At 42.4% G+C, this 23,292-nt stretch overlaps 1 protein-coding gene across 2 annotated transcripts in view; it reads right to left on the bottom strand.

Moving 5' to 3' along the window:
• Window positions 1-23,292, bottom strand: part of LOC139292000 (neuropilin-2-like) — an 86,183-nt gene that overhangs the window by 45,414 nt on the left and 17,477 nt on the right. For both annotated transcript variants that reach the window (XM_070914105.1, XM_070914104.1), the window contains exons 3-7: window positions 16,383-16,564; window positions 8,719-8,946; window positions 6,204-6,359; window positions 5,937-6,106; window positions 1,558-1,713 (exon numbers count right to left, since the gene is read on the bottom strand). In XM_070914105.1, the coding sequence (XP_070770206.1) occupies window positions 1,558-1,713; window positions 5,937-6,106; window positions 6,204-6,359; window positions 8,719-8,946; window positions 16,383-16,564 (892 nt within the window). The remainder of the gene's footprint in view (window positions 1-1,557; window positions 1,714-5,936; window positions 6,107-6,203; window positions 6,360-8,718; window positions 8,947-16,382; window positions 16,565-23,292) is intronic.

Raw genomic sequence — 23,292 nt, 5'->3', positions numbered from 1 at the left:
TTAATGTTCAGATGGGATGTTGATTTACAGCAGTGGATCAAATCGAACAACTGAGGTCCCTGAACCACCAGATGACTGCACAGACTGACTCACCAGGGGGCCGAACGGCTGAAAAGACCCATACCATTTGGCTTGAGGTTGTGTGCGTGTGTGTGTGTGTGTGTGTGTGTGTGTTTGGAAGACAATGCAGGGATATTCTACCAGAAGCTGCTCCTCCCCTCCTCCTCAAAGACACACATTCATATGCACACACACACTCCCACCCCTCTGTGTCTCCCTGGGCATTCAGCTCTGAGGAGAATCAAGGGGGATTATGGGTGGTGACACCAACAACTAACCTAAAAACATCATCATTAATCCCTTTTGCGCATTGGATTTTTGTTGTTCCACAGCCTGGTTTCTGCAGCATATTTCAGCAGTTTGACTGACAACACAACTGACTGAATGGTGAACTTACTGATCGATTAGTTGAGCTATTTCCAGAGGGTTGATTCATTTGCACATACTGCTTCAGTTAAAGAACAAAATGATTCTTTTTAAGCTTAATAGCTGTAAACCTGATTTAAAAAACTTGCTTCACACTCACTGCCTTGAAAATAAAAATTATAAATTGTGGGATGATAGTAGAAGGAGGTTCTACTATCATCCCTCAATTTATTTTTTTATTTTCTTCCTAACCGCCTTTCTCCACAACTCCCTGTGTTTTATCCATCAATCACTTCTCTGGGAGTTAGCTACATCTAAAAGCCTTATGGGATCTGCAGTCCACAGAGGAGCCCCAGATGGTTAGAATGAGTCTCCTGTTTCCCTCTCACTGCAAAAAGAAGCATTTGTATGTACGCGTCCGTGAGTGTGTGTGTGCATGTATTAGCGTTCATGGAGCAATAAGGGTTTACAGCACAAAGCTAGACGTGGCGTTAGACCGCAGGACAAACATATGTGACCACTATAGCGGGAGGGAGAGCGGCTGTGATGGAAAAAGCAGCCACAACCACTGGAACGCTCCTCTACTTTAATTGCAGTTGCAACCATTTTAAAGACCCTCTGTACTGTCTGCTATGTTTCTACCCGGCACCCACAGACTGCAGCACACTCGCTGATGATTCATCATGCTTTAACACCTCTGAGAGAAACAGCTTAGAAACGTGTCCAACCAGGTCGACGTTAGGCAGAACTCTGACCAGTAAGTAACAGAAACCAGATGGGATGTGAAAAGCAGACTGTGCAGTGTAAGTGTAGCTGCATTCAATGATGTAAGGTATCACTTGGAGCTTGGAGACGTGTGCTGATTCTGGCTTGCTCATAAACCCTTAAATGAAGCCAACTGAACAGGCGGTGGAATGGCTGTAATTGCAGACACCGGTTGAATTTTGGGCTTGTGGTCAACTCTTGCTGCATATATTCCGTCTCATATTTTTCCCTGCCTCTTCCATGCGTGTGCATGTCGAGGCATGTGTGTCACCTAAGACCATCCAGACTTTCTCTAGTCACCCTGAACTACTTTGCAGTCCATCCCATGGCAGGAATATGCGTGTTTGTGTGTGTGCATGAGCCTACCTTATGATTCTTGCCATGTCTGTAGACCATCCAGTCTTCTCCATTGGTGCTGACCTCCAGCTTGAAGGTGGTGACATGGTACGCCTTTTGAGTTTCCTTCGAAATGGCACCCTGGGTGGCGATGCCTGTAAGCACCTTCAAAGTATGGAGGTCCACCTGTTGGCGTGGAGGAGTGGAGGTTTTAATGAAAAAATAAACAGCAACATAAACCAAGCATTAAAGAATGCGAACAAGCTGAGAGCTGATCAGTCAACTGAAGGAGTGTCTGGTGTAGAAAAGGCAGAAACACAAAGTGACCCAGTGGCAGCACTGCTGATGAAGTTTTACCAAAAACAACGAAATTAACAATAAAAACCAAAACTTTTAGTAACAAAATAATAACTGAAATCACAACCAAACTCCCTAACCTTCTGAATCTAAAGCTATTTCTAATCTTAGCTCCAAACCCAAATCATACACCTGACAAAATGCCCTCTTGCTGAAGCTCTTCAAACATTAAATTGGTTAAAGATAGAGATAAACACACAAATATACACCTGAACCTATCAGCATCCATCTCTCACCTTCACCACTCTCCTTTTCCTCTTCCTCTCATCTCCAACTTTCTCTCTCTCTCTCTCTCTCTCTCCTCTCTACGTCTCTCTCTCTCTCCCGGCAGATCAATAGTAATGACCTGGGGCTCATTTTAATTTCCTCCCATACAATAGCCATAATCACCTCCCCATCCTGATTGTGGATGCTACGCTACGTGTCTGGCATGCTGCTGGCTGTGTTGCATTATACATGGACAACACTGTGTGCTGTATGCGGGCTTCAAGCTCCCTCATTTCAAGGTCCCTCAAGTAGATACACATTTGTTTTGCTCCACGGTGCCCAAAATGAGTATATCAAGCAGATCAATGCTGCTCTCTAAATAACAATAGAAAGTTAAAAAAAAAAGACATTTTCCCTCAATTTCTAAGACATAATGAAAATAGAGATTTTATTGTTTGGGGAATATATGTTAACACTGCTAATGAGGAGCTCCTGCCAACAAGACCCGCTGTGTTTCAATGGACCAAATGTCGAGAACTGCAGGTTTTCAAGGACTTCAATTACTTCAACTAATCAGCTTTGTTGGCAACTAAAAAGACTGGACATATCAAGACAGGATATTCATTTCCTGTAACTTTTTGCTGCTGTAAAATTCATTTTCGACACCACTACTTGTGTGGAGGGTCATCATAGCGCCATTTGCAGTTCCTTACCAGGTCCGCAGCACACCTGAAACTGTTTAACATGAGTATTTCACATTTTCAAGCCCTCAGTTTGCATGAATTACGTTCTCTGGTACGTTGGGACTGTGATTGGAGATCCAAGCATCTACTTTACAAAACAAGGTTTTATATGGAAGAAAGTAGGGAATGACAAGGAGAGGCTGCAGATAAATAAAGAGCAGGAGATGAGAAAGGTCTTTCAGTAGGTTAGAACATTTATTCTCCTCCATTGCAGCTGTTGAAACCTGTAGATTAATCAGAACTTGTTGTGTGTGTGTGTGTGTGTGTGTGTGTGTGTGACTGTGCGTCCCACTGGGGTATAGTACAAAACACTGGGGGAGGTAAAATGCTGCGTTTGTTATCTGTCAGAGAGACAGGTGTTTTAGATTACTTCTAACACACACACACACATGCCTGCACGCTTTAGGCCAGACAGGCATCCACCAAGACAACAAATCGATAGTCCGGAACCAAGGAGAGGAACGGATGAGAGGAGGAGCGGTGAGGAGTAAAGGAATAAGAGAGAAAGAAGAGAAGGAGGTGAAGACTGAATGAGAGAGCGAGAGAGAGAGATGCTAAGTGAGCCTTCCCAGGGAAGGCTTCCCATCAATCACAAAGTTGTTAGAATAACAGAGCCACCAGAGCCCACATCATCAATTTGCGCCACACCTCACTCGACCAGACCAGAAGAACACAGAACAGAACAGACCAGACCAGACCAGACCAGAACAGACCAGAACAGAACAGAATAGAATAGAACAACACATAAGCTACATCAGAGAAAGTGTCTTAGAGAGAGATTTAAACCACACACGTGGCTCTTGAGCCAACATAGCAACACACACACATGCCTGAACTGCATGGGTACACACATCAACAAACACACACTCAAACACCCTCACACACACATGCATGAACGCACACGCACACACTCCGTTATACGAGACCACGGGGTGCAAGATGCAAGAAGGAGAGGCATGTTGGCATTTATGACAGCTGCTTGTCAAGACAGGAGGTTGCACACACACACACACACACACACACACACACACGCACACACATATGTACACACAGACACACGCACACACATGCAGGGGCCTTGCTCTCTGCTAGGTGTTAACGCAGGGGAACAGCTGAGAGCCTCTGTGGAACGCAGCGACCCGACCACAACACCAATGACCAGAGAGAGACGGAGAGACACCATGAGAGAAGGAGACGCTTCATTTCCAGCCAAGCTGTCAAGTCAATTTCAAAGATCTGATGTGTCACGAACAATAAAATCCATATCAGGGGTCTTTCCATGGGCTGAGGAGATTATATAGGAATTCTGAATGTCAGAAAAATGGAGAGTCTTTCAAGTGATTCATGTCAAGCAAATTCTTTAATGTCAGCTAATTTTGAGAGTGAGAGAGTGAGCTGTCAGCTGCAGTTGAGGTGAGACAGGAAGGATGTGCGAGACTGATGGGACCTTGGCCTCATGCTGCCTCTTGGCCACAGTCCCTTCCTGTGTTTGCCGGCCCAGAGTTCGGCCACAGTGGAGCTCTCAGAACTACTGCTTCCATCCAACATCTGCCTGTGGCTATCTGGAGTTTGTGTCAGTGTTCCTACAAATTAATAGATGAGGTGCTTGTCTGCTTCTTGTCTCTTTGAGAAAAACACTGATCACTCACTGTCTCCTTTACTGTTAACTGAACAAACCTTTTATCATTTCTTAGAAGCAGCACATCTTGGGCTATCCAATCCCAGGCTTTAAAGAGGATGGACTATGTTAGCCACGAAAGTCAAGCCAAAATCCAGCGAGCTATTATTTTTACAGTCAGGAAAATTGAGAATCAAGCAGCTAGCAACCTGACCAGCTGGCAAACTATGAGAATGGCTCTTGAAACTTGCTCTTAAAATTGCTCTTAAATGCTTTAAATGAAGGAGAGCTCTTGTCATCAATTAGAAAGAATTACGCCTATTTCAAAAAGCGTATTGTCAATGAGTAAAGAAAAACCTGTGGGCAGGAAGGTGACACTCAACAAGATGATCTGTTGTTTACAGGAGGCAGAACAGAACAGTGCCTTGCGGGCTGGTTTGAACCTCACCCCTCAGACGGCACAAAGTTGGCACTGTGATAGAATACAGGAAACAATGCCTTACCCAGGCATCTAGCTGCTAAACCTTGATATCACTACGCCTTCCACTCGCTCTCTCTCTCCCACACACACATACACTGACACAAATATAGCTGTGGTGGAGTTATTATGTGTGACATGTCAGCACAAGAAAAAAAGGATGCTATTAAAATAAGAGTGCAATCTGTTTTTAGTGCGAGCAGAGGCAACTTTTTCAAGAATAAGATTCTGTATTTCAGGATTGGGATCTTGGATTCGTGCCACATCCTGATAAAAAAGAAAATAACCCTCAAAACAATGCTGCACTATGTGTGTACCAAATACTTGTCTCCTAGAAATTATGTTTATATATTACTAAATTGTTTTCCCACTTATGTTGTGGCGACAAACAGCCCAGGACTGTGACACCAGAGACCAGGGGTCGCAGTCTTATCTGTGGTTAGTTATAGGCAACAAAAGCACTTACGGTTAGGGAAAGATTGTGGTTTCAGTTAAATGTTAATAAACATGTTGTGTTGTTCTGTATTAAAGTGCCGCCGGTGTGTAAACATAGTAATGTTGTAGTCACTTTGAGAGGATATTGTGTTGCAAGATCGGATATTTTGGTGAAAAACAAATGAAATACATTGTCAGCGAACATTTTACTAATACGTTCAGTACAAACATGTTCTGACTTGCCAGATATGTTAATTAACAACATTTCCTCATTATGTTAATAGAAAACATCACCAGTCGCCATTACGTTTCCTTCAAAATGCATTTGCTGTTGCAAATGAGTTGTATGTAAATGCAATTTCTGGGGGACAGGGTTGGTGCATCTCACCTTCTGAGCAGTATTTATGGATTCAGTTCATGTTTCACAGAGATAAAGAGAGCAGTTAAACTTGTCAGATCTAATTCAGGATATGTTAGGCCATAGAGCATGTGAGCAATGGACAATGGTCAATGGAGCCAGTGAAGCCAACTTTGTTTGCACCACAGCTCCAGGTTGAGGACAAACTCGTACCTGTATGTACTCCCTGTTGCTGTCTTCGTTGGGTGTCCACCCGTTGTCGTTGTAATTGAGCCGGGCCTGTCGTGGCAGCCAGTGTTCATCGTAGAAACTTGACGAGGCTGTGATCTGGTCATCAGTGATCTTTCCTGACTCCAGACCGAACGCATTGCTACAGTGGAAAGCTTCAGGACAGGAGGAGTAGAGGAAGAGATTTAGACCAATGTTCTAGCATTTTCTTTTTATTTTAAAGTAAAAAATGCAGTACTAACTTAAACTTACTCTCACTGACTTCCTTGTGTGTCATGTTGTATCGGGCCGAGAAGCCATCTTTAGCCACAGCCATGTCAGTGTGGAAGGACAGGGAGAGAATCCCAGTAGATGATTGGATCTCAGGAGGCACCCTGGTCCCACAGTATCGACCAATCAGAGGGCCCACTGTCAATCACAGAAAAGGGAGTATTGGATGAGCCGAGAGTCTATTAAAATGCTGCCAGAAACATACATGTCATCATTTGCTTGTTTGACTCATGACACAATTCCCCCAAACTGTGTTGAGAAGCCGCAAGGTTGTCACTCATCCAGGTGTCAAGATTTATTATTTTTTATCATCATCATCAATCCCGTTATCCCTTAACAAACGTGAGGATTGTTTCTTCCTTTCTTCCATTATCTCTATCACTCCCTCCTCCACTGACATCTACTCATCGCTCCACCGTCTCATGTCATCGCCTCTCTTCCCTTCATCTGTCAACTCTATCTCTGGACTGGACGTGGTTTTACTATGTGTACTATATATATATATATATATATACATAAACAGTATCAGGGTGTGTAAATCCAAGGATCTAAGTGATTCCTCTACTGTCTTCCGCTCTAATACCACAACTTGTACATGTCAACACAAACAGATGAGTGTGATTTAGAGCCCTGGGTGTGTGTGTGTGTGTGTGTGTGTGTGTGTGTGTGTGTGTGTGTGTGTGTGTGTGTGTGTGAAGGGATGGGGGGGCACCGTTAGTAGATTCATCCTGCTACTCCCTGACTCCGCTCTCTCCCTCACACTTACAGATACACACCCGAGGAGGCTTGTGAAGGAGGAGGAGTTGGAAGACAAGAAAATAGCCACAAATCGATCAGTGCTATTGATTTTTTTCCTTCCCCTTCGGAGCGGGTGGATATTTGAAATATGGCTCTTGAGCAACTCTTTTCTTGACGGTGGTGAGGAAAAAAGGAGAGAAGGGAAGAGAAGAGAATCTCAAATCCGGGATGATTTCTACAAATAAATGACCCATTGATGCTTGAAATTCTGGTCAAACGAATAAAATATATATATTTTTAGGATTTAATATTTAATATTTCCAGCTTACAGACAAAAATTGTCTCGTTTCTCTTTCTCCCTCTGTGTTAGATTTAATATCAGCAGCGTGTAAAGTTGACAGAAGGCGCATTTGTCCCTTGCCTGACCCCTGCAAACACATATGTGATAACACACACAATGATACAGATGCCATGGCTAGTTGCAGTGTTTTTTCCTTTCTTCCATCATCTCTATCTGTTTTCCTCTCTTACTGCTTAGGACTCTACCCTCACTGCAAAGGGTGAAACTAAGTCCTTCACCTCTGAATCTCATCCTGTATGTTTCCTTCCCTTTCAACCTCCTCCCACTTAATTTCAGTCTCCTTCCTTTCCTTTCATCCTGCTATCCTGCTTGTAGTCTCTCTCCGTCACTCAGAGCAGAAGCCTTTTATCCTCTCGTTCTTTTCCATCCCTCTCTTTTCTTTCTGGTCATTTTCATTTTCTACTTTACTTCTTTACCTCTCTTTGTCTTCTGTTTAATCTGCAGAAAAGAAGGAGTAAAGATGTTATGGCTTTTTTCTGTTCTCCCGTTCTCCTGCTCTCTTTTCTTTGTACCATCTCTTTGACTTGTCTTTACTCCTCAGGCTAAATTCATATACACAGTAAAATGATTCATAAGATGAAACTATCCAGTCAAATTGTTTAATTTGTAAAGCTAAAAACAAAAGATGGCTTTTAGTATTATTAATGGCATAGAAATAGTATCACACAACAAACCACAAATGAAATAATATAAAATACTACATATGAAAAATATTTTCCTCTTTTCAGTCCCACTGACTGATCAAATCCTCCTGCTTCTCTTTCCTCCCAGTCCTCCCCTTGAAGGCAGACCAGAGGTCATCTGGCCTTCATTTATTCATCCCATCATCTCCTTCCTTTGCTCCAGTCTTCCCAGCACCGGAGGACTTTTTCGCTGCCCTTCCACTGCTCTTCTTCTTCTCTCTACCTCTTCCATCTCTTGAAACTACATCCAAGGTCTTTGTGCCTCAGATTTGTCCTTCTAAACTCTTCCAGTCCTTCCAGCAGCCAGACCAGAAATATCCTAGCCCTCTTCGGTTCCTCCTCTCACCTCCCCTGTTTTCTCCCTCCTCTCAGCAACTCCTACTTTATTTTCCCCTTGAAAAGTGATGTTGTTTCTCCACAGTTGGTGCCAACATCCTGCCTGTAAGCTTAGCTTTCATCTACCAACACATAGCTACTAAAATAGTTGCTACTCCACCTCAGTCAATAATGATGTAGGCAGGGCAGAATACACACCATTTTAACTCTGCTCTGTGTATTGACTCCTGAAATGGCTGAATTGTTGTTTCACATCTCCATCAAGATCATAATACATCAACATTTTTATCAAAATTGTCACCAACGACATCATTGTCATTTGATCACGTTCCCAAAACAAAACAAAAAATCCAATGATCAACGTCAATCAGTGCCTCACCTCCTGGGAGCCCGTCCCACACTTCCAGCCAGTCGTACTTGCAGTCACCCTCTCCGCCCGGCAGGGGGTCGTTCTCCAGGTCAAAGGTGAGGAAGGTGAGGGTCACATCCATGCTGGGGGGGACAATGATTATGAAGGAGCACTCCAGGTTGTGGGGGTATTTGTCAGGGAAGCCTGGGGACTCAATGAGACCCGTGGGACTGGTGAAGTTACGGGAACAGTCTGAACCTGGGATGAAGACACAGAGACAACATGTAGATTAAGATACATATATTAAATAGACAATGTATATTTATTGCAGGTTGTGGTTGGTATAACTCATTAACCTTGTCTGAAAAGATAAAAACAACATTTATTTAGAAAAGGCTGTAGACGCCATAGACTGTGATTATACTTCAAACTAATGATATTATTTTTGGCAGACACTCTGAGGTGCTGTTTTTAAAGGAGAGAGCTTTCAAACTCACAGCGAACTGAATACCTGCCTCACAATTTCATTATTTCCCAGTATAACTAACTCAACTTTCTTGACCAGATAGAAGTAATCTCACACTGCCTATGTGAGATTACACATGCCTCCACATTATGTTCTTTAAATGCAGTTAATGTGATTGTTTTGAAACACGTAGAAGATGAAAATCCAGTATCTAGAGCACAGTTAGGCCCGCTGAAGCCGTAACTTGTGTGCTGAAGTAACTGTAGCTTTATGTAGATGTGAATCATGTGGGCAGACACCTAACCCAAGAGTGATGTAACTTCAAAATGGCCATGCAGGGAATAAGATATGCAGCTGATTCAGGCATGCCAACTCCAAAAAAACGCAACACACGTTTCAATCAGCAGACTTTTGAAGAGTACAAGTAAGAGAGCGAGTCTATAGAGGCCTGAGTTTGGGTGTCCATGACTGACAAATGCATCTGCTCGTGTGCTGTATCCCTTCCAGCTCCTGGGAAAATGCAGGGGCTACCCCAAAAGAGATATTGCTCTTTGGGTATTAACAAAGACATTGAGGGACTCAAGTGAATTAGACGAAAACGAATAAAGACAGAGAAAGAGAAGAAGAAGGAGAGGAAAACCAGTGGGAAATAGAAGATACGTAAGTGAGAAAGACATGCAAGAGAAAAAGAAAAATAGGATTACCAAAGACAAATGTAGAATCTGTTCATAGTATCATGGCTGAGTGTTCAAGCAGTTATGAGAAGCTTTGATATGTACTTGCACACACACACACATGCACACAGTGATCTGGGGCTCTTCATTTCTGATTGTTGACTGTAATACCCTCTCTATTAATACTCACACACGTTATGGAGTGTATGTGGTCGTACCAACTGGACCATTATTCCAGTCCACCCAGTCATGTATGACCAAACACCCAGACAGACAGACACACACACACACACACACACTGTCTAAGCCTCTTATGGTAACCCATTTCTCTCCAGACTGTTTGGGTGTCTGCTATTGTGCTTGCGTGAGCAAATGAAGAGAAAGTGAGTAAGAACACATTAAGGGAGAGTGTGTGTATCTAGCGTGCAAAGTGCATTTAAACATCTGTGTGTCCACGTACAGTTATGTGTGTTTGTAATAACCTGTCTACATCAGATGTATTTCAGCCCCATTTTTCATCAACAGATAAGCATCAGTCTTTAATCAATACAGCTGTCTACACTCTCGGTTTAATCACTTCCAAAGTGTGTTTTTAGGCTTTAAATCTAGTTTCTTCTGTTTCTTCTGGTCTACAACTAAAATGGCTAGTTTTGCTTTTAGTTTTATGCCGAGATGAGTACGGACTCAGTCAGTTAGCAGACTGAAAGATGCCGTCAGAAGCAACGTCTGCATATGTGTGTGTGTGAGACTTCATTGTTTTATTTCTAGTAAGTCTGTGACATTCATAATGAAGCATGTAGGTGTAACCAGGACTACTGATGTTGTTTTTCCTGTCTCCGCCCTTCCTTTTCATTTACTTTCATTTTGAATCAGCTTAAGTTCAAATTTGTCATTTGACTGATTTATGATAATTCTGTTAGAATAAATCAATTGAAATTCACCACATACTTTTCCCCCATTGTAGTTTGTTTGTTAATCTAAATGAGTGCCTATTCCACTACAGCATCTATTTTTAGTTTCTGTTTGTCTGTTTGTCTTGATACATCCCCATTTGTCTGTTTTTCTGTCCCACTTTCCAGTCTGATTTGCTTGTTATTGTAACCTTCTCCCTCATGCAGTGACCTCAGATGTGAGCAACCACACACACACACACTGTCTCTCACGGGGTTCCCCTTGCGTCTGGCCCCCCTGCAGAGTCAGTTGCTGGATAGCGTGGGTCTGCGCAACTATGAGCATGTGTGTGTGCGTGTGTGTGTGTGTAGAGTGAACGCCTGACCAGCTCTGTTGCCGGCAGCGATTTTATTCCCTTCTCATTACTTCATGTTCATGAACATCGCAAAAACACTTGTGCCCTCCTTTCTCCCTTCGCCACGATCTCTCTCAGTGTAGCTCCCGTCTCCACCTCATCCCTCCTCTTTGCTGTTTTTCATGTACACTCAAATCCAAAAAGGAATATATTTGAAGTCACTGCTTGTAGTGTGCTCTGTACTAACTACATCTGTCTGTGTTCAATGACTTCTCTTCTGTCCCGTTAAACTCATCTCCTCATTAATTTCTTCTTCCTTTTCTCTCCTGCTGTTCTTCCCTTACCATCTTCCCATGAAGCTTTTCATCCTCTACAGCTCCATCATTCACTTCCCCTCCCACTGTCTCATTTCCTATTCTTTTCTCCTCACTTCCCATCTGTTTGAATTGGATAAGTGTGAAAGAAACATGTGTTTCACTATGGGGTAAGGTTAGAGGAAGTGTATGTGTGTGTGTGTGTGTGTGTGTGTGTGTATTGGGGGGGTGTTGCTGGGTAGATCTGGCGCTGGTGCTTATGGCTCACTGATCTCTGGGAGACAGGACAAGGTCTGTCAGTGCGTGTGTGTGTGTGTGTGTGTGTGTTTATATGGAGCTGGCATTTCATTCATCTAAATTATGAGTGCATATTTCCTATATAAATTTGTCTCTGTGTGTTTATGTGTGTGTGTGTGTGTGTGTGGTAAGCTGGCATGCAGACATCTACATTCATTCAAACTGTCATGGCGATGGGCTATTAGTCGGATCAACCCCACAATTATTCCCTCCTTCCCTCCACCAATCTCTAACGTGCGCACACACACACACACACACACACACACACACACATTGACAGACACACACACCGCAGGCCCACACACAGCTCCTGCACAGCCACAGCTTGGTTTTTCCACATAGTTCCACGTATTGTGAGATTCCACCTCAGTGTCGCTGACACTCCTCTGACATTACATTTCAGCCTCTGTCACTGAATCGCAGCAGGAGTTTCCCTCCATAATAAACTCCCTATTCAGCCAAATTACCCCTGACATACCAAATCAAACTGTCACAAGACAACCACCCCTTTAGCTATCCCAATGCAATTTGCTAAAAGCTCCAACCCAGCATGACTTTGATGATGTAATTCAGGGAAATATTTTCAGATGTATTCTTGAGTTTGACATGTAGTTGAAATTGAGGCATCTTCGAACATTTTCTCAAAACACTGCCTTTGTAAACACACTTTATTCTAATATTTACAAACAAACCATAAACACATCGTTTCAACCTGAAAGAAACATCTGCAAAATCAATATTCATCTGGCATATTATTCTTTGATTATGAAATCTCCATCCGTAGGTGGCAAAGGGAAAAAATAGCTTTCAGACCTATAAACTATAAACACACATCTTCTCTTGAGTGATGATGTTTTAAAAGGGCACAATATGCTGCACTGAACAAGGAAATTATTTTTATTTCAGGTTTAGGTTTGCTGTGCCTTTTGAAGGTAATCATGCCTCTGCTGTTTGTTACATTAACTCTACCACAGAGCACTTTTCTCTCCTCACTAGGTCGGATCTGGATCCACTTTCCTCAATGAAAGCCAGAGGAGGGAGGAGGGAGCGATGTGATTGGTTGGGCAGTGTGATAAACTGACTTGATGGGTAGTTGGACAGAGGCAGAGAGGAAGTGCCTAAAGGTATTTGGTACAAGGTAAACAACAGCAGTTATTGGAAGGATTGTCACGATAGCTTCCACATTACACCGCCCGAGGAGTGAGTGTGTGTGTACTTGTGTTACTCACAGAAATCTGTACACACAGTTGCACTATGGGGACTCACTTCTCATTTAGGTCAAAAGCAGGTCCCCACAAGGTAAACCATTAAACTTTAAAGTGAAGATTTGGTTTTTGGTTATGTGTTGGTGTTAGGCATGTAGTAATTATGATTAAAGATACGATAGGTGTCCTGGGAATTAAGTTAAGTCAATGAAAGGTCCTCCTAAGTGACAAAAATAAGTAGTGTGTATGGGTGTAAGTGCGTTAACGTTTGCGTGCAGACATACAAGCTGCCCTGCATTTGTGAGTAACCGTCAAGCCTGCATCAGTGCATTCATATATGTCTGCGTGTGTGTACGTGTGTGTCTGGTGAGTTCTGGGTCACAATAACAGCTGGGGGCGCACTGCCTAGACAGTGGATTCTGATTGGTCGTCACATTCTGGTAGCTGTGTTCGTATTGGCTGGAATTTTACTACAATATCCATAGTAACAGAGCTGTAAACAAAGACAAGTGTGGCGTGTGTATTTCTTTTTGTATTTGTCCAAGCCCTTGATTCTTATCTCTGCTACATGCATGCATCAGTCTTTGTTCATATGTCCTTATATTTACTTATATTTACTCATTGTATCTGTACTATAATGCTCTGCAAATGTGACTGGAAATTAGACAGAAAACACACGCATACATTTGTGTTTTAGGCGTTTTCCATGGTAGGTTCCTGTTCCTGTACATGTATGTGTGCCGTTTCCAGACTGATTAGACTGTAAGTAATGGCAGTAATGCAGTAGTAATTAGAATGCTCAAAGAGTGGGGGGCAATCTCCCTCACAAACTCGCAGACCTTCTCATTACTCCAAAACACCCAGTCACAGGAAGGGATTGTGTCATAGACAACTTAAATTAAACACAGAGTCCCACAAAGGGATTTTACAAATTAGGTTTTTACACATACTTCATTATTCAAACAGAAACACTGATGAATTCAGATTTTCTGAAAGATTAAAAATGAAATAAAAAATAAAAGAGCTAACCCTAACCCTTTTCATGAAGATTTTTAAAAGTATAGCTGTGCTTGAAACATCTTCACTATAAGTGCCACTTTTCTTGTTTTCCCCCATATTTTCTGTGTAGTAGTGAGAGTATATTAGCTGGCAAGTGGAGACCGTGGAAATACACAAGAGGACTTCTTCTTTCTTTTAGGTTAAACAGAACAGAATGTGCAGGGTAGCACACATAGATACACATTTCACCGTGAGGCTATACAGTATATATAAATATAACACACACACACACACACACACACACACACACACAAGTCACCCACGCAACCAGACGTTCTGCTGCACCTTCCAGAATAACAAGATCTTGTTAGCAGTATGGCAACAGCTTGAATGTTCCAAATGGCTCCACCATTACTGCCAGGGAAGACTGGACACAAATACACACACACACACACACACACACACACACACACACACACACACACACACACACACAAAGTGACACAGACGGAGACAAATTGGAGGAAGTCCTGTACATGCTATTGTATAGTTATCGATGGAAGCGGCTGTCCTTAAAAACAGAGCTCTTGTTGGTGTGTGTAGTTGATGGTGACCTGGGTAGGATTCCCTCTAAAAGGAGACAGTCCAAACAAATGACAAAGTCCTCTAGCAGAAGTTGGGGTGGATGGATGAGTCAACAAAACATCAGACTTTAACGCAGGGGACTGCTGTTTGTTTCCAGTCCAGACAGCCATCACGTGTTTCTTTTAACCACGATCGCTCTTTGACTTTGATCAAGTGCTTATGACAGTAGTAATAAAGTAAACGTAGTAATCAGTAGTCATTTTAAACTTAACCACAATGTTTCCCTAACCTTAACCAAGTACATATTTAATGCAAACCCTGATCTTTCCCTTAAACCAAGTCGTCTTAAACCAAACCATGAGCATAGCGTTGCCACATCATAAAACAGATTTTATATTGCAACTGTGATTTGTGAATGATGTTGTCCTGCCGATAGAGGTGTCATGATGATGGATTGATCAGTATTAAGATTGTGGAAGTTGAAGGACTGCATGCTGTTCTTTGGGTAGAGAACATTTCACCACCCTTGGATTTACAAAACGTTTTTTTTTAAAAAACAGTTGCAAACTGAAAACTGGGTAAAAGAAATGTTTTGCTTAGTTCATAAAAATGTTACACACAACACAACTTATAAACAACATAAACTGTGAACTGAATGTACTGTAGGAAAAAACTGGATCACTAATTTCTGTTCCTATATGTAAGCATCTAAATGCTTCCCATGAAACTGCTGTAAGAGTCTTGTCCGGCAGGTTGTAGAACGTAATAAATGCAAAATCAGTTCACTGATTCACCTATATCTCTCTATCTGTCTGTCTTTCTCTCCCTAGGGTGCTAGGGTGTGAACACTGACACCCTTGTTGTTTTAAAGTCCATCAGGTGGACTGTGTCAAGCGCAAGAGACACACACACACACACACTCACACAGAAGAAATCCCAACAGGCTGGTGCCAGCAAGTGAGAAACACCGACAACCGCACGTGTTGTGTTAGTAACCTCAGCCCTCTGTGTGTGTGCGTGTGTGTGTGTGCGTGTGTGTGTGTGTGTCTCAGGGGAACGGGGCCCAGGACTCAATTAAGCAGGCATGTGTGGAATGCTTTCAGGGGGAACGGGACAAGATGGCTGTGGGGCCGACACTATGCGCCCCTCTGTCTCACTCGCCCTTGATCTCAATTGGTCTTGCTTTGGCTGACCCATGGCAGCGTGAAGGGGAGCCATGTCAGCCACACACACATATACACACAAAGTGCCATGAAGGGGAGAGATGTCTCGCCTGGACAGTCTAAAGGGCTCTCAAGGGTCCTCTGCTGTGTCTCTCGTCTCTCTCTCTGTCTCCCTTGACACCAGGGAAATAAACGAGGCTTGGTCACCTAATGAAGCATGTCGAGTCCTCTATGAGTAGCTTGTAATACAGTTACTAATAGTCTATTTTTAAAGGTGCAATCCTTCTAAAAATCCTGTCCACTTTTGTTAAGTCTGTCCATGTGTGAGGGTCATTTACAGTGATAATGTCCCTCTTGTGAGTCTTGGATTCTCAAAATATAGTCTTTGGGTATACTGTCACTTTATCAAAAGAAGAAAGCTTCTCCAAGCCATACAATGTCACATACAGGGACATCCTGGAGTTCCTGGGTTTAAAGCGCCAATCAATCACAACATTCCCTGTTCGAGTCTGGCCTGAGACCTCTGTTGCGTGTCATCCCCAATTCATTTTTCCTTAAACAATACAGTGTTTAATATTTTAGGAACCTTGGGATTTGACTAAAACTTTTTTAAGCTATGCCTGGCTGTGCGACATGTTCCCCACCCTGCTACCATCACCTTGACTGACTACCTGTGTCGAAAGTAAAGTTCTTTTCCTCGAGCAAGTGCAAGAGAAAATCAAATACGACAGTAGCATCCATTTACCGGTTTTGAAGATCTCGTAGCGCAGTGAGAAGCCTGCCCCCTGGTGGGCGTAGTCCGATACGAACTTGATGTGGAGCGAGGGCCCTGACGATATGATTGGTGCGGGGGCGATGTTGCTGCAGTGTTTCCCCAGCAGGTCAGCCGACTCTGAGTTCCCATCATGGATCTCTACATAGTCATACCTGCAGAGGACAAACAAATATCATCCCATGTATATTGTGATTAACTACATTTAACTAAAACTCACACTGCATTGTTGTATTACTATCCTGAGATTTGTGGCAAGTCAATCAATCTATCACTCTCAGTGAAATCTAATACTACAGGGACAACGTACAGTACTAAATATCTACTACTGTACATGCTTGATGTACAGACATTCAATGAGTGTACCGATGAGGTGCCTTGCAGAGGAGGGGAGAGGAGACTCTAATTTGAGGGAAAGGAAATTGTTAAATCCTTTCAAGCTGTTTTGACTCTGATGTTATTAGTTCTTATTTTTTTGCTTTATTGTTTTTTTCATCTGGCAGGCATCACGTTGGATTTGGCCACAAAACATGAGTAATGAGCAAATTGTTTTTCATCTATCAGCGGCTAGACAGACTTCTGTAAGCACAGTTACTATCGGCAGAAGCACGGGTGTCATTATAATTCAAATGAATGCAGCAGAAGACAGTTCACAGATGGTGGAGGAGGAAAAGAACCACCTGCATGAGGCAAAATGGGAAGAGAAACTTTTTTTAAATTCTATAAGTGCACTGTAATCGAGTGATTATATACTCCAATTGCTACGGGCTTCATGGTCCACAGAACACCATTTTATGTATTATAACTATACTATAATACAAACAAAAGGAGGGTGTGAATGTAAGATGATGTGCTCCCTTTCAGCTTGCATAAGGAAACGGGCGTGTCACATATGTACTGAAAACTGATTCCCAATCTCACACGACTAATTTACCTCATTTTCTACTTGTTACGCTCAAAGTAAATGACAAGTTTGATAATATTTTTGAAGCAATGTAACGCTTTAAAAGTAAATGACACCCAAACAAGTCTGTTATTGTACAGGCAAATAGACCTAAAACAAGAAAATGTACCTCACATGTCTTACACTAGGATCAAAGAGTGTGAGAGGGTGTGAAATGGTCAAGCTTTGTGAACTATGGATGAACCCTGCAGCCTTTGATGCTATTATAGGATTAATGTGGAACAAATGACTGTAGTTTACATCTTTGCCCAGGTCTAATTCAATAATGTTTGTAACTCAGCCTGAGGGCCTTCAGTCCTCAGAGAAATTCACATTTTCCACTTTTTAGAATGGATTTAAGTTGCTTCAGCATTTTCCTTCTTTTCTTTGCTGACTATTACAGGGGGAATTATAACTGATCGTGTTGGTACCAAATGTAAGGGAATATGATTAACAAGGATTCCTCAGTACCTAAAGATTAAACACAACATAACAATGTTCCTGTCTTTTCACATTATGTCATATCAACAGCTACAACTTGTTTATAGTTCTTTTCATACATACAAAAAGTCAAGGAAGATGCACATTAAGAATTTACCTAAAAACACACTTACATAATATTTTTGCTAAACATTACACAGCAGCAAAAAGGACTTTTCTTCTATCCAACAAAGGGAAGGTTCTGACTTGAAATCTATTTTTATTCCCGTTTCTTTCATGTTTTCTGACCACAAATGTTAGGACCCACAGCAGGAGTGTTGCCTCTGTGTCTGGATACCAAAGACACACCTGCCTGGCTCTAAAATAGCTTCCTGGAGGGAAATTCCATGAACAACTTGCCATGAAAGAAAAAGAAGAAACAAGTTTGAAATGAAGGGAATAGATTCAAATTTTCTTACAGTCTAACTTGAACATCAATCTGTTCTGACCACAGTGCTGTTAATTACTCCCATATTAAGCTTCCTACATTTCTCTAATGTAATCAAATGTACCTTGTCTTTTCCATAGAGTTTAAGAGGTATATTTTAAGTACAACATTTATTTACAATTTAAAAATAACATGGGCCTCTCAGTGACTCAACAGATGAAGGCAAGTTTCGTGTATCGTGAGATGATAAAAGTACCACACATGGTGTTTTGTTGCTACTGTACAGACAGATTAAAGATACATGGATATAAAAGGGGTGTTAATCTTTTCACTATTTGTTAGCATGCATTCACAGTTATGTGGACTATCATTCCTGAGCTCGGAGGCATAAACACACACACACGCACACACACTGGTTTTGTCACTTAGGGGGACATTGCATGGACTCGTATTCATGCCCTGGACACTTACCCCAAGCTTAACTTTAAAGTTTAGTAGTTTGACTTTTCCTCAAAGTCCGTCACCTTAATGTGACTGCGTGAGTACAGTTTTGTCCCCACAGAACTGCTTTCACATGACTTGACATGAGCTGACATGGACAAGATTAAATAAGTGATGGATATTTTATGCTGTGTTACATTGTAATCCTGTGTTACTCCAGCTGTCAGAGTGACAGAGTAATCAAACGCTTGTGTGCGTGTGTGCATTCGTCTTATTACCTCTTGTCTTGTAACAATAAGACATGAAGAAACCACAGACAATAGGAGTGGATTCAACACTACAGAGCCCTCGTAGCTTTATAAAAGGCTGCCAGACACAGTGTCATGTGTGTACAGACACACAAAAGCGTGCTTTTTGCTCCGGCTCTTTACTGTGTATGTGCATGCAGAGCATATGCAGTTCATGTCTGTGTGTGTTTCTTCTGTTTCTCTGACAGGTGAGCAAGCTCCCGACATAATGAGGGTCATACACCTCCCACTCTCCCATCATGCTTTGTGTCTGCTTTGCGTAGCACTAACACCACAGTTACGACGCAAGCTGTCACTGCACTGTGAGCATGTGTGTGTGTGCTTCTGTGTGTGTGTGTGTGTGTGTGTGTGTACGTGTCACAGTTCCTGTCATATTTTCCCAAGACAGCGCCTCATCCCTCCTACTCTTTTTCTGAAATGACAACTTTGTTTAAGGGCTACTCGTATCCAGACAAGATCTCCTTTTCTTTCCATTCCTGGCTCACTCTTTCCCTAATAATTTTTTGTTGTTTCACTTTTCAACGCTTTCTTTTTTTTTTTTTTTCTGCTATCATTATTTGTCTTCTTCCTCTTCTCTCTCTGTCCCCTTTTCCTCTCTAGCTGTCTCTAACGTACTGTCAGGCGCATAACCGGTGGCCGAGAGCCAATGCGTGGGTGAGGCAGAGGAGGCAGAGATGGGGGGGGGGGGTATTGGAATTTGTGAATATTTGAATTTAAAACTAACCTTTATTAACAACACCTCATAGGGAACATAAAGAAGGAGATAAATGAACATAGTTAAATCTCTTCTTCTTCATTTACATATTTTTCAGTTTCTGTTGTCAAACAGCTGAATGGGTACAAAAACCTGATTTGATCACGGCTCATACATGCTACCTGTGAACCAGGCATACAGAAACTCAGTCTGATAAAATAAACATAAAGACTGGGTAACAACAGCTGTACCATGTGATTAAAAGTGCGTTAGAGCAGTTTTGCTCGTTGACACTGAAAATGTGAGGCTGGCCCTTTTCAGATTTTTCCACCGTGGAGGCTGTTTAGAAAAGCTCAGTTTTCTGGTATGGATGAACCACCAAAAATGAAGAGGTAAAACGATTTCAAATTTAGCTGGCATAGTGCAGACGTGGTCAGGGAGAGAACATGACACTGCATTTACCCTGCCAACTCCTCCCCTCAGACTGACAGAGACAGGTGTCCCTCCATCCCTTCCTCCCTCCCAGCAGCTCTGTGCCTTAAGGAGAAAGCAGAAAGACATACGCAGCTACTTCTAAGTCAGCACACACACACGTACGCAAACGCACAAACTTTCTGCCTCGCACATAAACACTCTGATACACACACAGAGCCTGTGGCCATGAGCTTGGATGGATCTACAGAAGGGTTTGAGGTTTCCTCCAATTCGTCTGTGTAGGAGGTACACAGCTTCTAACAAACTGTTTAATCCCATCATCTCTCTCTCTCTCTAAATATTTCACAGCAGCCAATCAGTGATTTTCTGAGGCTTGCCATAGGGAATGACAAGAAGCCTGAATTTGTTTCTCCCCCACTTTTCCCTGAAGTTCTCTTGTTAACCAGCGTTGTACGAGATGTGTTCTCCTTACTCACATGAAGGAAATGATGAAAAAACAAATGTTGGTTCCAACACATGTAACATGGGAGGTTGCGGCTGCACAGGAGGACAAGCATTCGTGGTGGTCGTCGTAAGCACAGACTGAGTTGTGGAACTTAAAACTGACTAAAAGATTTGACATTAGGGAGAGAGGCATGTGTGCTTGTGCTTGTGTGTGTGTGTGTGTGTGTGTGTGTGTGTGTGTGTGTGTGTGTTTCATGAGCGGGAAAGCTCTCCAAAGCCTGTCTGACGGGAACCAAGGAAAAGGTTAGGATACAGATGCACTTCCACCCCCTCCTCCCCCGTGCTCCTCCCCTCTGCCTGGGTCTTAATTGCCCTTCACACGTTGTCTCTCTCTCTCTCTTTAGGTCGGGAGTTGTCTTCTTACACCTGTACATTTCTTTCAAACATCGGGGGGGGGCACCCTTAGCAGTAGACAAAGCGTCTGCACCTCACGGACACATGCACACACACAAACACAGTAAAAAGAGCTGTAAGCAGACCAGACTTGTTGTGATGTGTGATAGTGAAAGTCCATTAGAACATTAACATGTCATAAATTGTTAATTGATCCAAGTTAAAATTACAAACTCAAGAACTTTGTGAATCAGCTCACTAAGTTAGTTATTCATTGACTTTTTTTTTAAACTTTGCCATCTTCTCATCCACATTTCGTGGAAAGAGAAGTGAAATCGGTGGCCCCAAACAAACATGTTTAGAGGAACTGAAACAGTCAACTATGAGTAGATTCAAACACAGAGACACTCTTTCCTTCTCCAGTCATGTGGATGACGCAACACAACTCAAGCTAAATCCCTAAGATTTATTTTAAGGTGGTTCATAGGGAAGTAAAACTGGACTGTCAGGCTCTCTCTCAGGACAAGAACAATTATGGAAGTGGTGGATTCAGCTGAGCCCTCTGGCTGTTCAAAGATGCCTCCAGCAGCACTGTAAATTCCCACAAGGCACGACAGGTTCTAGTTCAGCAGCAGCTACTGATGTTTCTTACCTACTCCTACTTCTTATCCTCATGCATTACATCCATGGAGACAAAGCATTTCAACCACTACACATTATAGCAACCATTATACTGCATTTGAAACAAAGAGTAGAGCCTAAGAGGGTATTCTTAATGTTAGCAGACAGTGCTAAAACACCAAATCCCAGCTAAGAAAGCTTCTTGCATATTACTACTGAATTAATTCAGTAGACCAATAGATTCTGATACAATTATAAGCATCACTTGGCCCCTGATACAAAACCTGTTGAAGTAGGGGTCCACATAGCTCTCATAGCGACTGCCTCAGTCTTGAAATTGGTTTCTAATTCTCATGGTACAATATGTCCCTCACAGCAAGTTAATCATAGTAAAATGTTTTGTTTGCGTGGACCTGTGGATAAGCCCTGCAGCACTAAAGCTGTGTGTTTTAATTTGGTGTGCGTTCAGGTTTATATGACCCACACATCCGCCCTCTGTATATATAGTATTCATATACCTGTGTAGAGTAAAAGCAGCCGTAGGCAGTCTGTCACTGAGGTAGTTCATAGAGAGTGAGGAGGATGACTGACTTCACTGTTATCAAGTAATAGGCCTATTACTGCAGACAGATGGACAGTGTGTGTGTGTGTGTGTGCGTGTATGTATGCATGTGTGTGTGTGTGTGTGTGTGTGTGTGTGTGTGTGTGTCCAGCAGTAGTTTCCAGGACAACCAATCGATTCCTCATTATGGCCTTAACAGACATTGATCAGGGTCAGTCCTTCAAAGACACACACACACACACACACACACACACGCACATATACACACACACACACACACACACACACACACACACACACACGTACACATGCAGTCATTACAGTAACAGACATTGATCAGGCAGACCTTCAGGGCCTCAGGGAATGTCTGTAAATCAGACCAGTGATATTATTATCATTACCTGTAGTACCTGTGTGTGTGTGTGTGTGTGTGTGTGTGTGTATGAGAGAGAGAGAGAGAGAGATGTCCTAATATCACCACCTTTGGAGCTTAACAAATCTTCAAATTTCAGACCTTTTTCTGTAACCCCCAGGGTTTTGTCCAAAGTCACTCAATCAAGTGTTTGATGTCTAAGTGTGTAAATTTATCCACTAATGCCCTGAAAAAATTCACAATGGAACAGAAAAACGTCCTGATAGGGCTGAAGTGTCTGGAGTTCATGCACTCTGGGCATGTCTCATGTTTTTGGAGAAACAAACTGCCTGACTTCACTATCAACCACAAAAAAGGAGGAAAGCCTATTAGTTCTTGTTGCTGAGCAGTCGGAGGCATTTAGTCTCACGGACAGTAATTACCACAGCTTTAGCATAAGCTTGAAGTCACCGTTAACATTTGTAGTTTCAGGTACGTTTTTTTATTTCTTTGAGTTGCTGAAAGTTGAGAGTAATTAATGTCTGATTTACGTTCCCTATAACAGGAAGCTGACAGAGCAACAGCAAGACGCCTGCAAAAAACGAGGCAATGCAAACGTCATCGCAACAGTAGGGGTTAGAAGCATGGTTCGCATCCCTTTTTTAGGCAGCTAGAGTAATCGTTGCCATTGTTTGCCTGGTGGGGGACTGTGATTTATCTAAAGCAGGTAAATAAACCTCAAACTGTGTTGTACCGCACATCTGGGTCCCAAGGTGTTCTCTTGGCTCCTCTCTCTGTAGCTTTCTAATAACATTGTCTTTC

Source organism: Enoplosus armatus, chromosome 11 (assembly GCF_043641665.1).
Source record: "Enoplosus armatus isolate fEnoArm2 chromosome 11, fEnoArm2.hap1, whole genome shotgun sequence".
Classification (NCBI taxonomy): domain Eukaryota; kingdom Metazoa; phylum Chordata; class Actinopteri; order Centrarchiformes; family Enoplosidae; genus Enoplosus; species Enoplosus armatus.
The sequence above is the reverse complement of the archived record's forward strand: the minus strand, read 5'-3'. Positions and strand labels throughout refer to the sequence as shown.